General features: G+C 35.6%; 1 protein-coding gene and 1 pseudogene across 2 annotated transcripts in view; one reads left to right on the top strand and one right to left on the bottom strand.

The window, feature by feature from the left end:
• Positions 1-22926, top strand: part of WAPL (WAPL cohesin release factor) — a 95279-nt gene that overhangs the window by 58240 nt on the left and 14113 nt on the right. For both annotated transcript variants that reach the window (XM_090278323.1, XM_090278322.1), the window contains exons 5-15: positions 7878-7973; positions 9576-9728; positions 9978-10114; positions 10678-10789; positions 13175-13402; positions 16741-16852; positions 17222-17319; positions 18853-18929; positions 21442-21617; positions 21939-22054; positions 22424-22588. In XM_090278323.1, the coding sequence (XP_090134449.1) occupies positions 7878-7973; positions 9576-9728; positions 9978-10114; positions 10678-10789; positions 13175-13402; positions 16741-16852; positions 17222-17319; positions 18853-18929; positions 21442-21617; positions 21939-22054; positions 22424-22588 (1470 nt within the window). The remainder of the gene's footprint in view (positions 1-7877; positions 7974-9575; positions 9729-9977; positions 10115-10677; positions 10790-13174; positions 13403-16740; positions 16853-17221; positions 17320-18852; positions 18930-21441; positions 21618-21938; positions 22055-22423; positions 22589-22926) is intronic.
• On the bottom strand, positions 11858-12342 carry LOC150010407 (ubiquitin-ribosomal protein eL40 fusion protein pseudogene; annotated as a pseudogene).

Genomic DNA, 22926 nt, shown 5'->3' with positions numbered 1-22926 from the left:
CATCTGATAGGTTGCTTATCTCCATTTCATTTATTTCTTTTTTTGGAGTTTTGTTCTGTTTTTTTTCATTTGGGCTATATTTCTTTGTCTCCTTATTTTGGTAGCCTCCGTGTTTGTTTCTGTTATTAGGTAGTGCTGTTTTGACTCACTGTCTTCAGTAGCATGGCATGTTGTAGGAAAGTGCACCTGTAAGTTGTATGGGGCCAAGCCTTAGGTAATCGCCAGGGCAGGGCAACCTTTGTCACTGCCCTGTGGTGTGGCTCTGTGTGGAGGAGCGCTCACAGAGGGGACAATGCCACTGCCTGGCCTATGGAGTTTTGCCCAGGAGGAAGCTGTCTCCCGGCACTCGCCATGATGCCAGTTACTTTAATTTCTTCCTGTATGCCACTGGTGCCCTTCCAGCTGTTGCCCTGGTGCTGAATCCCAGAGGGAGTGATCTTGCGTTAAGTCCTAAGTCCTTTGCGGGCTCTTTAGGAGGAGTTTCCTGAGAATCCTGCAGTTTCTTCCATCGCCCCAACCCCCACTAGTTTTTAATAGCCAGAAGTTATGGGGACTTACCTTCCTGGTGCTGGAATCCTGGGCTGGGTAGTCAGGTCTGGGGCTGGGATTCCTTGCTCCTGAGGTATCCCTCCCAATTTTTATCCACTACATGTGGATGTGGGGCCGCCTGTTCCATGTTTCCGTGCCTCCCCATCCTCTTGTTTTTTAGTCTAGTTGTAATTTTTTCCATAATTGTGCGAGGAGTTGAGGTGTGTTTACCTACACCCCCATCTTGACAGAAAGTCACTTTATTTGCATTTGTCTCAATGATTAATGATGTTGAACATTTTTTTCATCTACCTTGTCGGCCCTTTGTATGTCTTTGGAGAAATTCAAGTCCTTTGTTCATTTCTTCTTCCGTCTTCTTTTTCTTTCTTCTTTCTTCTTCCTCCTCCTCCTCCCTCCTCCCTCCTTCCTCTTTTTTGCTGTTGAATTGTAGGAGTTTATTTATAGTTGACCCTTGAACAATGTGGGAGCTAGGGGTGCTCACCGCACCCCCTTCTCCAGAAGTCAGAAATCCGTGTATAACCTTTTTTCAGGTGTTTTTTTTGTCTTGTTTTTGTTTTCTTAATGAATCTTGTCGGGGGAGACTTTGTTGTTTCACTTATTCATTTATTCATTGGTTGCTTCTTGTATGTGCCCTGGAAGGGAACAAAACCGCAACCCTGGCACATCTGGATGTTGCTCCAACCAACTAAACTACTTAGCCAGCACAGAAATCTGTGTATAACTTTTAACTCTCCAAAAAAGTAGTCAGTGCTTTGCATCCATGGATTCAGCCAACCGTGGATTGAAAACAGTATTTTGATCTACTGGTGGAAATTCGAAAATACTGTTTCTGATCCGCCATAGGTTTAATCTTATGTTGGTGTATCTGCAGATTCAAAACTCACAGATAGGAAGGGCCAGCTGTATTTATTGAGGGGGAAAAATTGTGTATAAGTAGACTCATGCAATTCAAACCTGTGTGGTTCAAGGGTCAACTATATTTCAATCTTTTCCTTTGCTGTACAGAAGCCTATTAGTTTGACGTAGTACTGCTTGTCTATGTTTGCTTCTGTTGCTTGTGCTTTTGTTGTCATTGCCAAGACCAGTGTTACCTGTCTTTTTTTGCATTTTCTCTAGGAGTTTTACAGTCTCAGGTTTAATGTTGAAGTCTTTGATCCATTTTGAGTTTATTTTTGTGTAATCCAGTTTCCCAAGCACCATTGTTGAAGAGGCTATCCCCATTGTGTATTTAGTCTTGGCACCCTTCGAGATCATCATTTGACCATATATATGTGGATTTATTTCTGGGCTCTCCATCCTGTTCCATTGGTCTGTATATATCTGCAATATCTTTATGCTAGTACCCTACTGTTTTGATAACTGTAGCTTTGTGATATGTTTTGAAGTCAGGAAGTACAAGTTCTGCAAGTGTTTTGTTATTTTTCAAGTTTGTTTTGGCTATTTAAGGTTGTTTGTGGTACCATATGAATTTTAGTTCTGTTTTTCTTATTACTATAAAAAATACCATTGATAGGAATACATTTCATTTGTTGATCACTCTGGGTAGTGTGGACAGTTTATTGTTTTGCATTCCATGAAGACAGGACGTCCTTCCATTTCTTTGCTTCTTTAGTTTCTTTTAAACAGTGTTTTATAGGTGTCAGTGTTCATATCTTTGGCCTCCTTGGTTAAGTTTATTCCTAAGCATTTTTTTCTTTTTATCCTCAGTGAGGACATTTTCATTTGCTGTTTATGAGTGAGAGAGGAAGGGAGAGAGAAACAGTGATGTGAGAGAAGCATTGATAGGTTGCCTCCTCATGCTCCCAGACAGCGGATGAACCCACAACCTAGGCATGTAAACCGCTAACCCTTCGGTTGCAGGTCAGGGCTGCAGTTTATTCTTTTTGATGCTATTGTAAATGGCGTTTTACTCATTTCATCTTTTGGATTTTTTTTTGTTGTTGTTAGTTGTATAGAAATGCAACTGATTTTTATATGTTGATTTTGTATTGTACAGTTTTACTAAACACATTTACTCCCAAAGTTTCTTTTGTATGTGTAATCTTTAGGGTTTTCAACATATAAGATCATGCTATTTGTGAATAGAGAAAATTTTACTTCTTTATGTTTTTGGATGCCTTTTATTTCTTTTTCTTGCCTAATTGCTTTTGCTAGTATGTCTAGTACTATGTTCAGTACAAGCAGTGAGAGGATGTCTTTTCTTGTTCTTGATCTTACAGGAAAAGCTTTTACTTTCTCTTTGTTGAGGGTGATGTTAATTGCGTTGTGGGTTTTTTTATATATGACCTTTATTATGTTGAAGTAATTTCCTTTTATTCCTAATTTGTTTAGTGTTTTTATCATGAAAAGGTGTTCCATTTTGTCAGGTAATTTTTTTTCTGTGCCATTTGAGATGATCTTGTGATTTTTTTCCTTTCTGTTAATGTGGTTGATTTTCATGCTGACCCACCCGTGTATCCTGGAGATAAATTCTACTTGGTCATGGTGTATGATTTTTATAAAACATTTTATTTATTTTGGAGGAGAGAAGGAGGGAGAAAGAGAGGGGGCGATAACAGCAAGAGAGGGAGATAAATATTGATGTGTGAGAGAAACACTGATTGTAGCCTATACACGCCCCCAACTGGGAACCTGGCCCACAACCCAGGCATGTGCCCTGACCAGGAATCAAACTGGCAACCTGTTGGTCCACAGACTGGCGCTCAATCCACTGAGCCACACCAGCCAAGGCATGGTGATTGTTTTTTTAAAGGTGCTGTTGAATTTGTTCCTCTAGTATTTTGTTGAGAATTTTTGCATCTACATTCATCAGGAATATTATTCAGGACTTTTGAGCTGAGTTAGAACAATATATCCCAGTTTGCTTTTTTTGTTTGTTTTTGTTCTTGGTTTTCTGGGTTTTTTGTTTTTTTAAATATATTTTATTGATTGTGTTATAGTAGTTGCAATTTTTTCCCCTTTGCTCCCTTCTGCCCAGTACCCCCTTTCCCACCAGCAATTCCCCCCCCCGCCCCCCCTTAGTTCATGTTCATGGGTTGTGCATATAAGTTATTTGGCTTCACCCTTTCCTATATTATTCTTAACATCCCCCTGTCTATTTTGCACCAACGAATTATGCTTCTTAGTCCCCCCTGCACCATTTCCCCATTTCTCCCCCTCCCCCCTCTTAGCTGATAACCCTCCAAATGATCCCCATACCTATGATTCTGTTACAATTCTAGTTTGGTTAGTTGGATTTTGTTTTTATTTTTTAGATTCAGTTATTGATAGTTGTGAGTTGTTGTCATTTTAGTGTTCTAGTTTTGATCTTCTTTTTCTTAAGTAAGTCCCTTTGACATTTCATATAATAATGGCTTGGTGATGATGAACTTCTTTACCTTTACCTTGCCTGGGAAGCACTTCATCTGCCCTTCCATTCTAAATGATAGCTTTGTTTGATAGAGTAATCTTGGCTTTAGGTTGCTTTTCATCACATTGAATACTGCTTGCCAGTCCCTTTCTACCTGCAAAGTGTCCTCTGAGAAATGAGCTGATAGTCCTATAGGCACCCCACTGTAGGCAACTCTCCACCTCTCTTGCTGCCCCCAGGACTCTGTCTTTATCTTTTGCCTTTGACATCTCAATCATGATGCGTCCTGGTGTGGTCCCCTCTGGGTCCAGCTTGCCCGGGACCCTCCGTGCTTCCCGCACCTGTATGTCCATCTCCTTCACAAAATTTGGGAAGTTTTCCTCATTTTTTTCAATTCTTGCTTCCTCATTCTGCACTGGTTAACTGTTTTTTTTCTTCCTTATGTTCCAAATCGTTGATTTGAACCCTGGTTTCCTTCCCTTCATTATTGATTTTGTGTGGATTCTCCTTCGTTTCACTTAGCATAGCCTTCACTTCTTCTCTTATGCATTTGCTGTACTCAAGCATATCTGTCAAGCCTGTGAGCATCTTTATCACCAGTGTTTTGAATTCTGCGTCTGTTAGGTTGTCTATTTCCTCTTCTGTTAGGTTGGCTATCTTCTTGTCACTTAGTTCTCCCACTGGAACCTTGATCCGTTACCCCTTTTGGGCCATACTCTTCTGTCTCCTCATTCTGACAGGCTCCTGTGTTTGTTTCCCTCTGTGTCCCAGGTAGAGCTGTTGATCCTGTTACATTGTAAGGGGATTTGTCAGTACAGGTCAACCTGTTTCACCACGGTGTGGCGCTGTATGTGGGGGAGGGGTCTGAGATGGAACAATGCCGCTTGCCCAGCACTCACCCCTTTTCCAGGCACCTCTCCCACTTCCGCACCAGACTGGCGCCCCTCTAACTGTTGCCCCTGGCTGTTGTTCCCAGAGTGGGTGGGTCTGCGGACGTTCTAGAACTGTGGGCGCCTTTTAAACTAGCGGACTCTGCTGAGAGACTGGCAGTTTCTGCCTTCACCCCAACCCCCACTGGTTTGCACAATCAGAAGCAATGAGGCTTGATTTTCCCCGGTGCTGGGACCGTAGGCTGTGAGGTCCAGTGAGGAGCTGGGAACACTCCCCAGGTGTCCCTCCTGCCTTTTTAAAACGTGTGACAGCGCATGTGACGGCGCTTTCTGCTGGCCTGCCGCTGCCGCCACCACACCCCATCCTCTCTGCCCGGCTCCACTCCTCCTACCTGTCTGGATGAGTATTTCTTCTTTATATCTTTGTTTGCTGGACTTCCATGCAGTTTGATTTTCTGGAACTTCTGGTTGTTTCTAGTTTTGAGGTAGTTGTATTCCTTTTTAGTTGTGGAGGGAGATGTAGTATGTCTGTCTACGCCTCCATCTTGGCCTCCCAGTTTGCTTTTTAATAATAATACATGTTAAAGTGTTTTTATGTCAGTTACTCCATTAGTTTATTGCATCCCCGCTTTTTGGTGGGTAGAACATATATTCTAATTTTCTAATGTTGATGCTGGACTCAGACAGAATTTTATATGACCACATAATAATTATCATTAGTATTATCAATAATAATTTTTGTGTAGCACATATTGGTTTAGGCATTCTTCTAAGTGTCTTACATATATTTAATCCTCACAACAACTTGCAGTAGGTACTGTTATTAACCTCATTTTACAGATGAGAAAAATGTTGAATAACAAGTAATTGTGGAGCTTACTATTTATTTGGCTTTTAATATAGACCATCTGGTTCCTGGGTCTACTTTTTTAACTGTTTGGTGTGTTGCCACTCACAATTAACTAGAATGGTGTCAATTTAATATAGAACTTTGACCTACCTGCCCTGCTATTTTGTTAATCTCTGAAACCAGATAACCTTTTTATTATCCCAGAGATTACCTGAAATCAGTGCTTTTTAAAAAGAAGTAAAGTGCTTGAGTATTGAGGTACCTATTCTTTCCAAAAGTTGGTATCTCCCTGGGCTAATAATGACTGTTTAGGGTATTATAGGTTGCTTAAATGAGGGATTTATCACCTACTGGGCATATAGGTTATATAGTGGATTCTTGAGTGCTTATATGGGTGCGCCTCAGGAGGCTTAAATTAAGTTTATGTGTAAGTGCATAAATTGCTTTAGATTACTAATGCATCATCACTATATGCAAACATGTTACATAAGAATAATGGGTCTGCATACCGAATACAGATGAGAGACTTTCTATTTCTACTTCATGTAAGTTTTATAGTAAGATTCCTCTAACATTAAGATTTCCTAACACATTTAGTCCTAGTGGGTCAATTGGTTGGAGTATCGTCCTGTACGCTAAAAGGTGTGGGTTCAGTCCTTAGTCAGGGCACATACCTAAGTTGTGGGTTTGATCCCCAGTCGTGGTACTTACGGGAGGCATCTGATAGATGTTTCTTTCTCACAGTGATGTGTTTTTTCTCTTTCTCTTCCTCTGTTCCTATCTCTCTCCTTCTCCCTTCCTTTCTCTCTAAAATCAAAGAAATCCTCAGGTGAGGATTAAAAAAATTTAACACATTTAAAATATGAATCAATTTAAACTTTGTCTTTTAAACACTAATTCTTCTGGAATTTACACTGTTATCTTGATGTCATAACATGGTTATTTTGATGATAATATTTATATAAAAAGATAACTTTGTATGCATCTTAATTCCAATTTGTTAGCTTGCTGCAGCAAATAAGAGAAGACGGTTAATGTTTTTTTTAAGTGTTTTTTTTTAAAGATTTAATTTATTTTTTGAAGAGAGGGTGGAAGGAGAGAAACATCAACATGCAAAACATTAATCGGTTGCCTCTCACACGCCCCCAACTGTGAACCTGTCCCACAATTCAGGCATGTGCCCTGACCAGGAATCGAATAGGCGACCTTTCAGTTTGCAGGCCAGCATTCAACCCACTGAGCCACACCAGCCAGGGTAGATGGTTAATTTGTTAATATAGATTTTTCCCAATCTTGAAGTCTATTTCTCCCCTTGCACTCCTCTTTTTTTGTATGTAGTACTTAAAATATACTGATTGTTACACTCTTATAAACAGAAATTCTCTAATGAGATTCAAACCATTTACTTAAAGATTAAAAGACAAAATTTAACATCACTTTTGTAAAGGATGGACAAAATATTTTTGGTCTTTGTTTAATTAATTTCCTTTGAAAGTAAGGATTTGTTCCTTTTATACAGGTTTAATCCTATGGATTTGATTATACATGCTCACAGTTCTTTATTCTCAATTCTGAAATTCTAAGTATTAAACTGAAAGTCTTCACTGTTTATAGTAAATTGATTTGCTAACAAATTATACTAAACTGAGATGAGGCAATATCCCACTTAGTGTAAATATGTGTACGTTTTCCTGGAGAAATCATGGGTGCTATTATATAGTACTGCTTTAGGCTCTACTATGTTTTGTAATATTTGATATATGTACCATATTGATCTTTATAAAATTTGAAAACTTTTGAGTAATGGCACTCATCTTGCCCTAATAGTTTAACTTAAATGAATATAGGCCTTTATCACTTGTCATAAGCTACCTGATTTCCATGGTTGGAGGAATGTGGAGTATGAATCAGCAGCATGAGGAATAAAGAACATGTTGAATGAACTATATTGCTTAATAAGTTAGTCAAGCCTGGCAAGAAGTTTAATTTCTTCTCTTGGTTGGTAATAGTTATCCAGAGCACTGATTGTCTGTTTGTGGTGGAATACCACAGTGACTCCATGTCTGGCCTAGGCATGGGAGTATGGTGGGAATACGAGCCAGATAGTGTGTATCCCGCTCTGGCTAGGCTATATGTTTACAGATTTAAATTATTCATTATGATTTTTATTTTATGAAATGAGACAGTTTAATGAGAATGCAAAATATGGAAACAGTTAACATTTTTCTCATTTCTGTAGTCTCCTACGAAAGCTGTATATAATGCCAGACATTGGAACCATCCGGACTCAGAAGAACTACCTGGGCCACCAGTAGTAAAACCTCAGAGTATCCCAGTAAGTGAACTGTACTTTTTAATTTTTTGTTTGTTTAACTTGATATCTTTATTTATAATTGGAAAATCTGAGTTTCTTTATTTTTTTTTCTTTTTTTTAAAGATTTTATTTATTTTTAGGGAGAGGGGAAAGAAGGGAGAAAGAAAGGGCGTGAAACATTGATTGGTTGCCTCTCACACACAGCCAGCTGGAGACCTGGCCCACAACCCAGGCATGTGCCCCGACAGGGAATCAAACTAACTATCTTCTGGTTTGTGGGATGGCACCCAACCCACTGAGCCACACAAGTCAGGGACAGTTTATTTTGGACTTCCTAACAAAAATTCATGGCTTCAGTTTGATTCTTTGGAAGAGTGAGGATTGTGGACAGGATTACAGAAATTCTGGTCCTACTAGGTTATAAATAAAAGCCTTAAAAAATATTGGACTGCTTTTTACTTTTGACACACATTTTATGGAATTACAGTATTAGTATTAAAGGGCAAATTAGTCCATATTTGAAATTTGTATTAACTATTAAGAGCTGTATTATGAATTACATCTTACATAGATCTTAAAGTAGCTTTGAGTGGTTAATTTACTTTTTAGAGGAGGACTTTTTTCTGCATTCCAGTGATACGTTTCACTTCAAAACACATTTGAGAAACATTCTTACCAAATTATTTTCTTCAGAATAACTGGTAGGACCATACATTAATACTTCTAGATAGTGGTAACATCTCAGTCATCTGAAGCTATCAAAGAATGAGTTCTTTATAACAAAAATGAAAGTCAGAAATAGAGCTCTTTCTAAAATATAATGTATAGTTAGTTACCTCTCTTCTTCATTTGAATGTTAAACTCCTTTTACTAGTATAAAGTCATCATTCTGCATATTAGTAATTATATCCTGTGCTCTTATTATGGCTATTTATTTCTACCCTAAACTACAGATTCCTGTACTCTAAAGATTCTTTTGTCTATCTGTTGTAGTTTTTCTGTTCCATCCCTAGCTTCTTACCAGTGCTGTTTATGTACAGGAAAATTGTAGTTCTTTATCCCTTCTAATGGTCCTTGGAGACAAATAACAGATTGTGTGAAATGTAAGTTTGAAAAAGAACAGAAGGAATTCCTGAGTGGTTTTTTATAAATAAAATCTGTATTAATCTTACCTAGCAGTCAATGGAATTTTAAAATATCTTTTATGACTGCCCTGACTGGTGTAGTTCAGTTGGTTGGAGAGCTGTCCCAGGACCAAAAGGTCGCCAGTTTGATTCCTGATCAGGGCACATGCCTTAGTTGCAGGTTCGATCCTCAGTCAGCACATATATGCAGGAGGCAGCCGATAGATGTTTCTCTTTCACATTAATGTCTGTGTCTATTCATCTCTCTCTCCCGCCCCACCCCCCACTCTTTCTCTCCCTCCCTCCCTCTCTCTCCCCTCACCCCTTCCCCTCTTCTCTAGAATGAGAATGAAATAAACCCTAAAATCCCTTATGTCCTTTCAGAGGTTTCCTCCCATCTTATTTAAAGCTAAGTTTTCTAGGCAGAGAAGATGTTACTATTTATATATATATATATATATGTATATATTTTAGAATAACTAAATGCCTTTTTTAATAGGTGAGGCTGTCTTCAAAGGAACCAAATCAAAAAGATGATGGAGTTTTTAAGGCTCCTGCACCACCACCCAAAGTGATAAAAACTGTAACAATACCAACTCAGCCCTACCAAGATATAGTTACTGCACTAAAATGCAGAAAAGAAGACAAAGAAGTAAGCTGCCATGTAGTTTAACTGCGCGTGGATAGATTTTTGTATGTTGCATTTAGCCTTTAAATGTCTGATATTCATGGCTTTGAGTCACGAACTTAATTTGTTTTAGTACTGCCAGTGTTTTAAAAACATCTTTTAGTTGCCATGTAGTGATTTTATACACTTAAATAAAATACAGCAAGCCCATAGATTTAAATAAATATGCTAGTTCATAGTTTCAAAAGAGGTGGAATTATTTTTTCTTGGCAGTTATATACTGTTGTTCAGCACGTGAAGCACTTCAATGATGTGGTGGAATTTGGTGAAAACCAAGAGTTCACTGATGACATTGAGTACTTGTTAAGTGGCTTAAAGAGCACTCAACCTCTAAACACACGTTGCCTTAGGTGAGCTTTTCTTTTTATATTTCCTAATTGTATGTGTACTATATAGCTTATTAAAATTTTTCAAGTGATTAGATCTAAACATTTGTGATTTAGTTATTGTGGATGTAGTTTATAACCAGTGATAATACATTAAAATCTGATATCTTATAAGGAACTTGCTTTTACATGGACAAAGGAAAAGTTGGATGGTCATAGCCTTTTAGCGTAGTATAGACTTCTGTTTCCAGATTCTGGAAAGAAGTGTTATGGTAAAGAATCTTTTAAGTTCTTTTTCAGCCCACAATTGTAAGCATGCATGTGATAAGTTTGATTCATTTAAGCATGTTTTTATTTGGATACTCTTTTGCATATTATAATAGATCGAATGTCTTTATTTGATTGAATTATCTAGTCAATCAGAATATATCCAATGAAATATTTATATCTTCATGTATCAGAGGCATTATGAAAAGTACCTAAGACTTTTTGCTTTTAATGGTAGTAGAATGTAAGAAATAAGTTGAAGATGATCATTTGTTTTATATATATATATATAATTATTTATGTAGTCTGTTTTCTTCCAGTGTTATTAGCTTGGCTACTAAATGTGCCATGCCCAGTTTTCGAATGCACTTGAGAGCACACGGAATGGTAGCAATGGTCTTTAAAACCTTGGATGATTCCCAGCACCATCAGGTACTTTGAAATTCCTGGGATTGGGAAGCATTATTTTAAAATTCTTGTCTATATGGTTCTTGACAAATATCTTTATTGGATAGTCTCATATAAATATTAAATATGGGTTCAATTTTATTTGCTAATATATAGAGCTTCATTCTGGAAGTTATTGCTTAATAAATCATTTAAGATTATTTTCTCAGGACAGTTTTTCCTCTTGTCAGTTTATACTATTAAAATATCATTCAGCCATGGCTGGTGTGGCTCAGTGGATTGAACTCTGGCCTGAGAACCAGAAGGCTGCCAGTTTGATTCTCAGTCAGGGCACATGCCAGGGTTGCAGGCCAGGTCCCTAGTTGGGGCGGGTGAGAGGCAACCAGTTGACGCTTCTCTCCCTCTCTTTCTCCCTCCCTTCTTTTCTATCTAAAAATAAAATCCTTAAAAAAAAACATGATTCAATTAAACATGATTCAATTATCTTAGCTAACGTACCATATCATACTGGATAGTTAATTCTGTAATCACTGATTTTCTCTAATCAGAAGGTACTGGAAAAAATCTTTTACTACTTGTTGATATTAATAGCCTGACAAAAAAGGTTTTGAAATTTGTTTTAAAAAGCATTTTCTCTGGATGTTGCATCTGGGACACAGCTCATTGTAAAAAAAAATTCCTATTCATTTTGACTTTGATGCTTTCTTTTAAAAATATGTAATAAAAATCAGGTTTAACATTTTCTGAGTTAAAAAATAATCACTAATTTTTATCAGTAGTGGTATTTTGAGATGGCTTTCTTATATTTTTGTTCAGGGAAATTATGTTTCAAATACAGAATAGGAGACACGATCTAAGTCTTCTGAAACTCAAAGCAATATACTTAACCCTGAGTGAGGATAACTTCATTACAAAGTCGTAGCAGATACAGAACAATGAGGGGGGAAAGAGAAAAGAACTCTTAATTTGCTTTGTTAGGCAGTATTGAGAGGACTAAGGCATTATTAATAAGTTCTTGGGGGCAGTGGGTCTCCCAAGGCCTCTACTGTGGCATTTTAATTTCTAAAAGTAATTTCTTTTTTTTTTTTTCAATGAAAGGGAAACTTTATTGAGGCCCCAGGGTCACAGGGATTAGGCAGAAGACTGCCCTGTAGACCAGAGGTGATGGAAGGGCCTTATTTAACGTTCTTCTTGGGGCGCAGGTTGTTGGTGTGGCCGCACTTCTTGCGGCAGTTGACAGTGCGTGGGTGCAGGCGGGCGTAACACTTGCGGCAGATCATCTTGTCACAGTTGTACTTCTGGGTGAGCTGGCGGAGAGAGGGCTCGATGATGCCACCACGCAGACGAAGCACCAAGTGCAGGGTAGACTCTTTCTGAATGTTGTAGTCCGAGAGAGTGCGGCCATCCTCCAGCTGTTTGCCCGCAAAAATTTAGACGCTGCTGGTCATGCGGGATGCCCTCTTTGTCTTGGATTTTAGCTTTGACATTCTCAGTGGTGTCACTGGGCTCAACCTCAAGGGTGATGGTCTTGCCAGTCAGGGTCTTCACAAAGATCTGCATCTCTGTGTCTGCTACGCACTCCGCTGCCTCGTTGAAAAGATTAAAAGTAATTTCTTGTGTAAACATTCAATTAGTCACTTGGTCTGAAATCTCTCCACTTTGGGGGATTTAAAGTTTAAATGTTTACATAGTTAATTTTGTTTCTATGCATTGAAAAAAGTATAAATGTAGTATTACTATATGTTGGAATAAGCTACCTAAACTATATCACTTTTATTACTTGTAGATTTTACTACCTGTTTTAAGCAAAGTGTACTACTGACTTGAATGATTTTGAGAACACATAATTTTATTTTTAATTACTCGGTTTAACCAGACCTTATTGGTTTATTTTAAAGAAATGAGTCTAAATGTGTTTATTTGGGCATCTTATTTTTATATATCGACACAAACTCAGCTTTGTTTATTTTATAGAAAAAAAGCTAAGTTTCTTACACAGGTTTTAAAAACACAGATTATATTGATTCTTATATATTGAAATGTGACTTTTATCTACTTAATCGTAAAGAATAAGAGTGAAGTGTATTGTAAAATAGGATAATATAGAGAGAGCTGAAAATAACATGTTCTGTGAACTCTTCATTTAGTATGGAATGGCCAAAGAAATATGTACTTGTACTTATATTCTAGCTTTGGAGCATTCATATAGGGGAGATCTGTAGAAAGCAAAAATTTAAGTAGCAGTACTTTGTTTATTTAATTCACATCTCTGTAGAATATTTTAAGAAGTAGGAGTTTCAATGAATAAAACATTTATAAGGTTTCCACCATGTGAATGAATGTCAGAATGGTCTTATTTCCTGAAATTGCCACTAATTGATTACATTATTTTTTTGGGGTCTGTTGAAGAATCTGTCCCTTTGTACAGCTGCCCTCATGTACATATTGAGTAGAGATCGTTTGAACATGGATCTTGATAGAGCTAGCCTAGATCTAATGATTCGACTTCTAGAACTGGAACAAGATGCTTCTTCAGCTAAGCTACTGAATGAAAAAGACATGAACAAAATCAAGGAAAAAATTCGAAGACTCTGTGAAACTGTACACAACAAGCATCTTGATTTGGAAAATATAACGGTGGGTTCCCTCTTCTTCCCATTATAAAATGAAAATTACTTTCAGAAAGTTTAATTAGTCACATCAAGTGTGTGACTTTGAACAGATCATTTAACCTCTTAGTTTACAATTCAGCAAATTCTCCTAAGGTTTAGTTCTGAGCATAATTCTGTTCCCTGTTTGAAATTTCTGAACTAGCCAATTGGTATTTGTTTTTTGTCAGTTAATTTTTTATTACATTTTGCCTAATCCTTATCTCTTGATTTTTTTTTTTTTTAAAATATATAGAAGCTACATTTAAAGTATTAGGAATTTGAATTCTTAATTCTCTGGGTTTCTGCAATAAGAATTCAGAGAATTTTCAGGGGCCATTTTAAATGAGCATTCACTATTCCAGAGTCTCTCAGGGCACCTCATTGACTGCTTCAAGGGGCCAAGACTCAGAAGGAAGGTTCCTAGACACCTCCCTCCCTGGAGCAATGTCCTTCATAATCAGGAACATGGCCAGTTGCTACCTTTATGCTCAACACATCTCTCCAAGTTTTAAGATGTGACTGTGTTGCTTTTGGTTGAATCCAGTTCTTTTTTATATATACAATCAATACTCTCCTCTAAGATTAATGGGCCAGTAGAAGATAACTTGTCTTGCTGCTTTGAAAAAATAAGATTACCTGTTTATATGTAACTTGACTTTCAGGTATTTCCAACATCAAAACATTTTTTTTCTACTGAAAAAACTGAACTGAAGCCTGCAGTAATTGCCTCAAAAATTATAGAATGATTTCTTGTGCTAGCCAGATATGACTTAGGGATATTGATCTGTTTGGTGAAGGTAGAGTAGGGAGTTTGGTAAAGTGGGGTTTGAGGGATAAAAGCAAGTTAGCATTAAAAGGCAAGATACAAAATTGGCATGTACTGTTAAATAGTACTTTTACATTAAAGTTATACAAATAGTATTTTTATGCTTAAGTGGTGTATAAATGATTTCTCTACTTCACCAAACTGTTTTTGTACTATTTTACAAATGTATTAGTAGTTTCTATTTATTTTTAATATTTTTACAACATGTATAAAATTTTTAATGATATAAAAGAATAAATTTGAGCCTATAGTTTTTATTTGCTGCATAATTGAATAAATGTACCTTTATGTTTATCTCCCATATTGTTCAATATTTAGATTCTCTCCAGGTATTTGACGTTAAATAACATGATAAACTTGTTTATTGAATCTCCTCCATGGTTTGTGGAGTTTATTAGGGTGGTAAATGCTAGCCTAATAATTTCCTTATATTGTGTTAAATAGTTTATTCACATGATTAAAACCAGAACAGAGTCGCTAATTTTAAAATGTCATTTTTCTTTCCTAACTTAATACTGTGTGTTTTAATCTTAAATAGACATTGTACAGTGACTTAATACTGTGTGTTTTAATCTTAAATAGACATTGTACAGTGACTGTTCCCCTATACATAAGTTTTGTTTGTTTTATTAATTATTTAATTTCTTCCCTGAAATATATTGCTACTCCTGATATGTCACAGATAGTTTGAAATATTGCTATTATAATGTTTTCAGATATAACTCAAATAACAGAGCTAATTTGGCTGTGCTTTACCTCTTTGAGGACTATTCCAGTTTTCAAATAAAATGTTTGAATTGTAGACTATGTTAAAATGCTAATTTACAATACACTGAAAATAGCCTAAAATGTCAACAATCCTTTTTATGCCAGTACAAACATGATGAAGTCCCCTTTTAGCATAAAAACTTAGGAACATTTGCCATATTAACATCAAATTACTGTCCCCTTTCTTCCTAAGTAAAGCTTCATTAAACTTCAGATTCACTGCATGGTTCATGAACCTAATATACCTGAGCCAATCTCATTAAATTACTCTTTCAGGGAATTAGAATGAGAATTGGGCAAAATTGAATGTTTTTGTAGTATTGAATTCTAGTTCTGTATTTGTCACCTTGGACATCAACCTTGTTAAAGATTAGACTAAAACATTCTAGATCTCTTCTAGATCTGTAATACTGTGATTTGCTGGTAAGATGTGTTGTTTGCATTTCTAAATGCCTAATTTATATTTAGTTCCAAATAGGCCAGGAGGACTTAATGTAAACTTTCATCTTTTAAAGGAAAGAAGCTTTGAGAAGAAAACCAGGTCTATTCAGCTTTGCTAATTAAAGCATTTCTTTTGTTAGGCCAAAGTGCTTAATCTAACAAGAACCAGATATGCTTCTTAAAAGAAATACAATAGAAAAGAAAAATAGTAATTAAAGGCAAATAGAGAAAAACTTCAATCTGGTTGTAAATATGACTTACTTTTCTGTGCTTCCTCTACTGGTGATCCTGAATCATTATTTATGTATAATTTTGTCATGATGGCCACATTATGTGTATCCAAGCTGCTAACCCTGCAATATAAAATTTAAGCCTGGTAAATCTAAAATACTAAAAGGAACAGGATTTTTATTTGGAATAGATAAGAAAATATATATAATAGCCCTGTTTGGTGTGGCTCAGTGGATTGAGTGCCAGCCTGCAAACTAAAGGGTCCCCAGTTTGATTCCCAGTCAGGGCACATGCCTGGGTTGTGGGCTGGGTCCCTGGTTGGAGGTGTTTTAGAGGCAACCAGTTGATGTGTCTCTCCCACATTGATGTTTTTCTCCCTCTCTTTCTCCCTCCCTTGCCATATTTCTAAAAATAAATAATTAAAAAGAAAAATAAGAAAAAGATAAACAACCTTGCAGGTAAATAAGGAAAGAAAAATTGACAGGGGAAACAGTTAAATATGTGAAAAAATGCTGAACTTTACTGTAATTAGAAAAATGTAAACCAAAGCAATAAGATACTATTTTTTTACCCTTAGGAAAAAATTTAAAGTGTTAGCTTTTGGAGATTTAGGACAATTGACACACCCATACTTTGCTCCTGGAGTGTTACTTGTTATGGCCTTTATGGTAAATCAATCCAATAAATTGATTTAAATACATATACACTTTTAATTCAGCGATTCCACCCTTAAGTCTCTATATCATAGAAATGACACCAGTGTGTATTTCATTTAACTGATAAATGGTAGACTATTTTTAATGATGAGTTTTCTCTGTGAAAACATGCCCATAGTTAAAAAACATTTCTTCAGCTTAGACTGTTTAGATAAAAACTAAAATCACTTCAGTTTTATGTCTAAAAGGATTTGCTGCATTATAAAGAATACTGTGGGAAAAAAAAACTAAAGAATACTGTGGGCTGGTAGCATGCAGTGAACTTTTCTAAAGATCTCCAAAAGTATTGCCTCAGAATCATTGCTAAAAAGAATATTCACTAGTGGTACTTCTTATTTTTAGACTGGGCATTTAGCTATGGAGACGTTACTGTCCCTTACTTCTAAACGAGCAGGAGATTGGTTTAAAGAAGAGCTCCGTCTTTTGGGTGGCCTGGATCATATTGTAGATAAAGGTAGGATAAATATACATACAACATTTTTATATGTTATTTAAAAGCCTGAAGAAAATATTTTATTTACATAATATGAAAATAATGGCATCAGTTTGAAAAGATCTGTTCTTTTAGTTAGAATCTTGCAGACCTCTCACTTTTAAAGGAAACTATTAATGCTTGAAATTGGGAAATTATAGAAATAAAATAATTATAATAAGTTAATCTCATACATTTTAGCATCTCATAGTATAAAACTTAGAATAAATAATGTCCAGAGAGGTTTCAGCATATTCATAGCATGTGTACAGATGGCTTTTAATGTTAGTTAAAGGGGTAGGTATTGAGGTGATAGGACATACTAATATATATCCATTTCTTTTCTTCTAGTGAAAGAATGTGTGGATCATCTAAGTAGAGATGAGGATGAAGAGAAACTAGTAGCCTCATTATGGGGAGCAGAGAGATGTTTACGAGTTCTAGAAAGTGTAAGTATGGATAACTATTTGGGGAAAATTATTTAATCTTAATTGTGACTGTATAATACTGCCAAATCATTTATATTCTAAAGCTCTAGGGTTTTGCTTTTTTAAAGTCCAAATTGAAATTGTAATGCATTCTTTGAGCAGCCAGTGTTAATGAACAAGTTAAATGATGAGCAGTTTAGTCTTCTAAGAATACTTGCACGTTAAGTTTGTTTATATGGCCAAGTATTATTCTTTTCTGAATGTGGAATTCTGCTTAAATATATTGTTGGGAAAAGTGAGGGTTAAATGGAGTCTTTTTTTTTTTTTTAATTAATAAGGATTTTCTTGATTTAGCCATTATTTGAGTCAGATTGTTTTAAATCACAGTTTATAATAATTGGTAATGAATGATACTATTGAAATCTGTGCCATAAGTATATTAGTTCTTTTGCTTTTATGAATAACTTTACCCAGTTCAGTGTAGATTAGAATTTATGCTGCCTGTGAAGTTCAGGATGCATAGATTGTTTATTGATCAGATTGGAGTAACGAGGTACTTTTTGAAACACCTATGGAAAAATAATCTAGTGTAATTGAAGGTTTCTGGCCCTGGCTGGGTAGCTCAGTTGATTAGAGCATCTTCCTGATACACAAAGGTTATGGGTTTGATCTCGGATCAGGGCACATACAACAAGCTACCAATGAATGCATAAATAAGTGGAACAACAAATTAATCTCTCTCTTGATGTCTTTTTCTTTCTCCCCCTTCCTCTCTCTTAATTCAGTAAATAAAAATCAAAAAACAAAAGTTCTGGCATTGTTGAGGGTAAAATTGTTTCTTTTCCAGAGTGCTTTAGGCACATTTTATAAAAAAATATATACAAAGGTGGGCAAAAGTAGGTTTATGGTCATTCATGTGGAAATAATACAATAATAAATTGTTTCATGTACTTACAACTATAAACCTACTTTTGCCCACTCCTGTATATTTTTTATTCTAATGAATCCACTTAAGAACTTTATTAGTTTGTATATAAGTTAGAGACATTCAAAATGCTTGGTAATTCATTACAATGAATGAATAGCACAATACATTGATTATGAGTAAGCAGTTATTAACATTGGTATATATTTTTTAAGATTTTATTTATTTAATTTTAGAGAAAGTATAAGGGAGAGAGAGAAAGAGGGAGAGAAATATCAATATGATTGAAATACATCAATGGGTTGCTTCTCACATGCCCGCAACTGGGACCTGGCCTGCAATCCAGGCATGTGCCCTGACCGGAAATCTTAACTTCGACCTTTTGGTTCACAGGCTGGCGGTTAGTCCACTGAGTCACACCAGCCAGGGCTTAATAGTGATATTTTTAATTTTGTAATAAGGTGATAGCTCTATTATCTTAAATCCGGAACACGTGGGTTGTTACTCCTTACATAACAAAAGCTGAATTTTCTCATCTTCATGCCTTTTAGAGTACCAGGCATAGTGTGTTGTATGTAAATGAATGAAAGTTATGGATTGCCACATTACTTCAGCATTTTTTCTTTTAGGTAACAGTGCATAATCCAGAGAATCAAAGCTACTTGATAGCATATAAAGATTCACAACTCATTGTTTCATCAGCTAAGTAAGTTTTTTTGAAATAATGCTTTTTATTTAAAGCGTTTGATCATAAAGGAAATACAACTTTTTCCCTCAGGCACTTCTGTCTGTTGAATTCTGTGTACTAGAAGCAGTACAATATAGTACAAGTTAGGAGTATAGATTCTGGAGCCAGAAAGACTTGAGTGTGGATCCCTTCTTTATAATGTCAGCCCCTATAACTTTGGGCAAGACAGTAGTTACTTGCTAGAAGTTCTTCAGAGGGGGTTAATAATTGTATCTACTTATTCAAATTTGTTGTTACAGTAAAAAGAATTAATATACATGTTACATATTAATTTGACATTTAAAATATGTATGTTAAATAGTACATATATAATATATTTTTAATTTTAAAAATGATTTTTAAATGTCCCTTGAATGTTGTGTATATTATGAACAATATATATTAAAAGAGTTAATGTATATGTGTAAAGCCTAGAGCAATGCTTGCTTGGCATATAGTAAACCCTAAGTATTAGTCCTTATTTTTATTATAAATGAACTTCACTTTCTCTTTTGCCCTTTTGCCATACATGTTTTTCCAGATCTATATGTAGCTTCTTCCCCCATTCCACACTCTCTCAGCCAGACACATTGACATTAGGCTAATGCTATCACCCCAAAGCAGCAGCCTCTTCCTAATATCTCTATCCTAATTCTTGATATCTCTGCCCTAGTTGTCTGGCATCTAGCCTGTCCAACACAGTACCACAGTGGGTTACCCTTCCTCAGATCCCTGCATTATAAAATAATCCTAAACTCCAAATTTCTGTGATCTCTTACTATTTTTGCATGTATATCCAAAGTTTTTAGTATAGTGTCAAAGGACCACTAACTACCCGACTGAAGTTTATCTGTTTTTTTAACCTCTTATTTTGGAGAATTTCGTATATGACAAAAGGAGAGAAAATACATGTTATTCAGCTTCATTAATCATTAATGATGGTCAGTCTTGTTTCATCTGTAATCCTTTCCAGTCCCTTTTATATCATCTTAAAGCAAACTACAGATTTCTTATCATTTCATTCATAAATACTTAAGTATATAAAAGAGGACTCTTTAAAAATATAACCACATAACTATTTTCATACCCTATAAATTATTAATTGCTTAATGTTATGTTTAGTCAATATTCAGTTTTCAGTAGTCTTAAATTTCTAGTAGTGTCTAGTTTCTAATAAATTGCCTTAATCTGTAAATTTCCCCTCCATCTCTTATGTCTTTTATTTTTGTAAATTTTGTATCATACTTAGTGTACCCTTAAGGCATGTGTTCTAGTTTTTTTTACCCTCCCTTATCAGAGAGTTTTCTTGCAAGTTAAATCTCTTTCTTATTTTTAAAATATCTTTTGTATAATTTGACTCCTCAAAGGACAGGTTTTACCTCTTGTTGTAATTAGGAACTTTGTTTCAAATGTCAAGTGTCTTAGAAGTAGCAGTAGAGGTCAGAGCTGGATATTTGTGAAAGATCACTCATTTGGTTTTTTAAACTTTTCTGTAGAACCGTGATAAATTCAGTTAGAGCATATTGGAAGATTAAATAATATACCCCTGGCCTTCTCCACCCACCTCTCAACATAAACTGAGATTTACCTTGGTACTACTTAACAGTTAATAATAACAACATGGTAGTTCCGGTTAATATCCCTAAAACCTAAATAAGTTATTTTAGATTAGATAATGAGGAATACCTAACCAAAGGGTATATTTTAGGGAGCAGCTAGAAGGGGAATAAATACAGTACAGTTTTCTTTAAGGGTTTTATGTGTTGTATAATACATGAAAAATCAACTGACAGTGAGCTTACCTCAACTCTCACAGACTTCTTAATGGATGTGCTGATTTAAGGAGAGTTGTCAGAAATACTAGACCCACTTAAGCATTACATTTCCTTGTTATTTTGGATAGAATCTTGAGAACCTGGGGGGCAGTTGGTACTTTGAAGTCTTGTCAGGAGACATATATATCAGTTAAATGACCTCTTGTCATTTGCTCTGGTGTTTATGAAGTATTTAATACCCATATATACAAGGTTACTTATTATGTAACATTAATATAAATAATACTCTCTACTTGTTAAGAGCATGCATTCTAAATGAAAAAATATCTAAATGAAAGTTAGAATGTCTAGTGTTAGCTCTTAAAATTTTTAGCTTGTTTGGGGAGGGGTTGTGGTAAGTCATTTGTTTTGGAGAGATTGGTAAAATGGGAGACCACTATAGGTAATACAGATTTTAAAATTCCGTATTGAGTTTATAATTTAATTTGATAGAAAAATTTAAATTATCGAATTTTCCCCAAATACATCAAACGTAGCAGCTAGTGTGATACCAGACATGCTTGGTAAGTGATTGAATATTTAATAAATTATAACTGGGAATAAAAAATAATAATTTGGTAGCATTTATGACAGATTTGAAACATTAAAGTATAAGTAGAAATTTTTAGTATAACTTTTTGTTTAGCATAATAGTCTACATTTTGTTTTCTCTAAAGAGCATTACAACATTGTGAAGAATTGATTCAGCAGTATAACCGTGCTGAGAACAGTATATGCTTTCCTGATAGTAAACGTCTGCCTCAGCAGAATGTAACTAACCATGTGGGCAAAGCAGTGGAAGACTGCATGAGGGCCATCATTGGGGTGTTGCTCAATTTAACTAATGATAATGGTAAGTAATATTTTTTACATATGTTCTCTTTGCAAGATTGTATATTTACATGTAAAAATAAGTTATTTCCCCTTTTCTTAATGTAGTGATTTTTTTTAAAGTTGACATCATGTAATTCACTTATTCATATATAGATTTAACTGCTTTTAGTTGATATTTAGAATCAGCCTGGTATCTTGGCTTAGAAATATATAATCAAAAATTATTTCAAAAAAGATAGCTGTCCATTTGTAACTTTAATATCCTTGTTCATAAATATTGGTTGTTGGTATTATAAAGAAGAATCAGTAACAATTTTCACACTTGCATTTTCTGTTTTAGAGTGGGGCAGCACTAAAACAGGAGAACAAGATGGCTTGATTGGCACAGCAATGAACTGTGTACTTCAGGTTCCAAAGTACCTACCTCAGGAGCAGAGATTTGATATTCGAGTGCTGGTGAGTTGAAGTGACTATTTCAGAAATGGGTACTTATGTACTTCATTGATGATGAAAACTTCATCTTAGTTTTGGGGTTAGAACCAATTGTTCAAGATTGTGGGTTTCAGTAGATTCCTTATGAACATAATCTTATTGTGCGAAAGAGCTGTGAAGGGCCCTATGTACAAATAAATATAAGAACTAAAAGTGGTGATTTTTAAAAAGTGGTGAAATCATTCTTTGGGACGACCTTGCATACTAGTTTTAAATCATTTTGTGGACAGTAGGACACTGATTAGGTTTCTAGTTGCCAATAAAGTTATGTATATTGTGTTCATTTGCTTTTAGTTCTCACCTGTGTTAATATGTGTGTTTTAATTTTTGTAGGGCCTCGGTCTGCTGATAAATCTAGTAGAGTATAGCGCTCGGAATCGGCACTGTCTTGTCAACATGGAAACATCATGTTCTTTTGATTCTTCCTTCTGTAGTGGGGAAGGAGATGATAGTTTAAGGATAGCTGGACAAGTTCATGCCGTTCAGGCTTTAGTGCAGGTAAGCAACAACTTCTAAAACTAACATCTTCAGTTTGTTGCATCTGTCTAATTTCCTTATTAGTTGCACCTTCTCTCCACATTCCTCTCTCCTCCTCTCCCCTCCTCCCTCGCTTTCCCATCCTCCCCATCCCTGCCACCTCTCAATCATTCTACTCTCACCAGTTCAGCAAGGGGTACACTGGATTAGAATGAATACCCTTACTTACATTTACTCTGCTGACTATTAGACTGTTGTAATCACTTCTTAGGCATTGCTATTGAAAAGCATAAACAAGGCATATTTGAGTCAAAAATAGATTATTCATAAAAAATTAGGAATCAACATCTAGTCCCATC

The sequence above is a fragment of the Furipterus horrens genome, unplaced genomic scaffold (genome assembly GCF_987537825.1).
Source record: "Furipterus horrens unplaced genomic scaffold, mFurHor1.1.pri manual_scaffold_5, whole genome shotgun sequence".
In the NCBI taxonomy this organism is placed as follows: domain Eukaryota; kingdom Metazoa; phylum Chordata; class Mammalia; order Chiroptera; family Furipteridae; genus Furipterus; species Furipterus horrens.
Note: the sequence above shows the minus strand (reverse complement) of the source record. Positions and strands in the feature narration are given on the sequence as shown.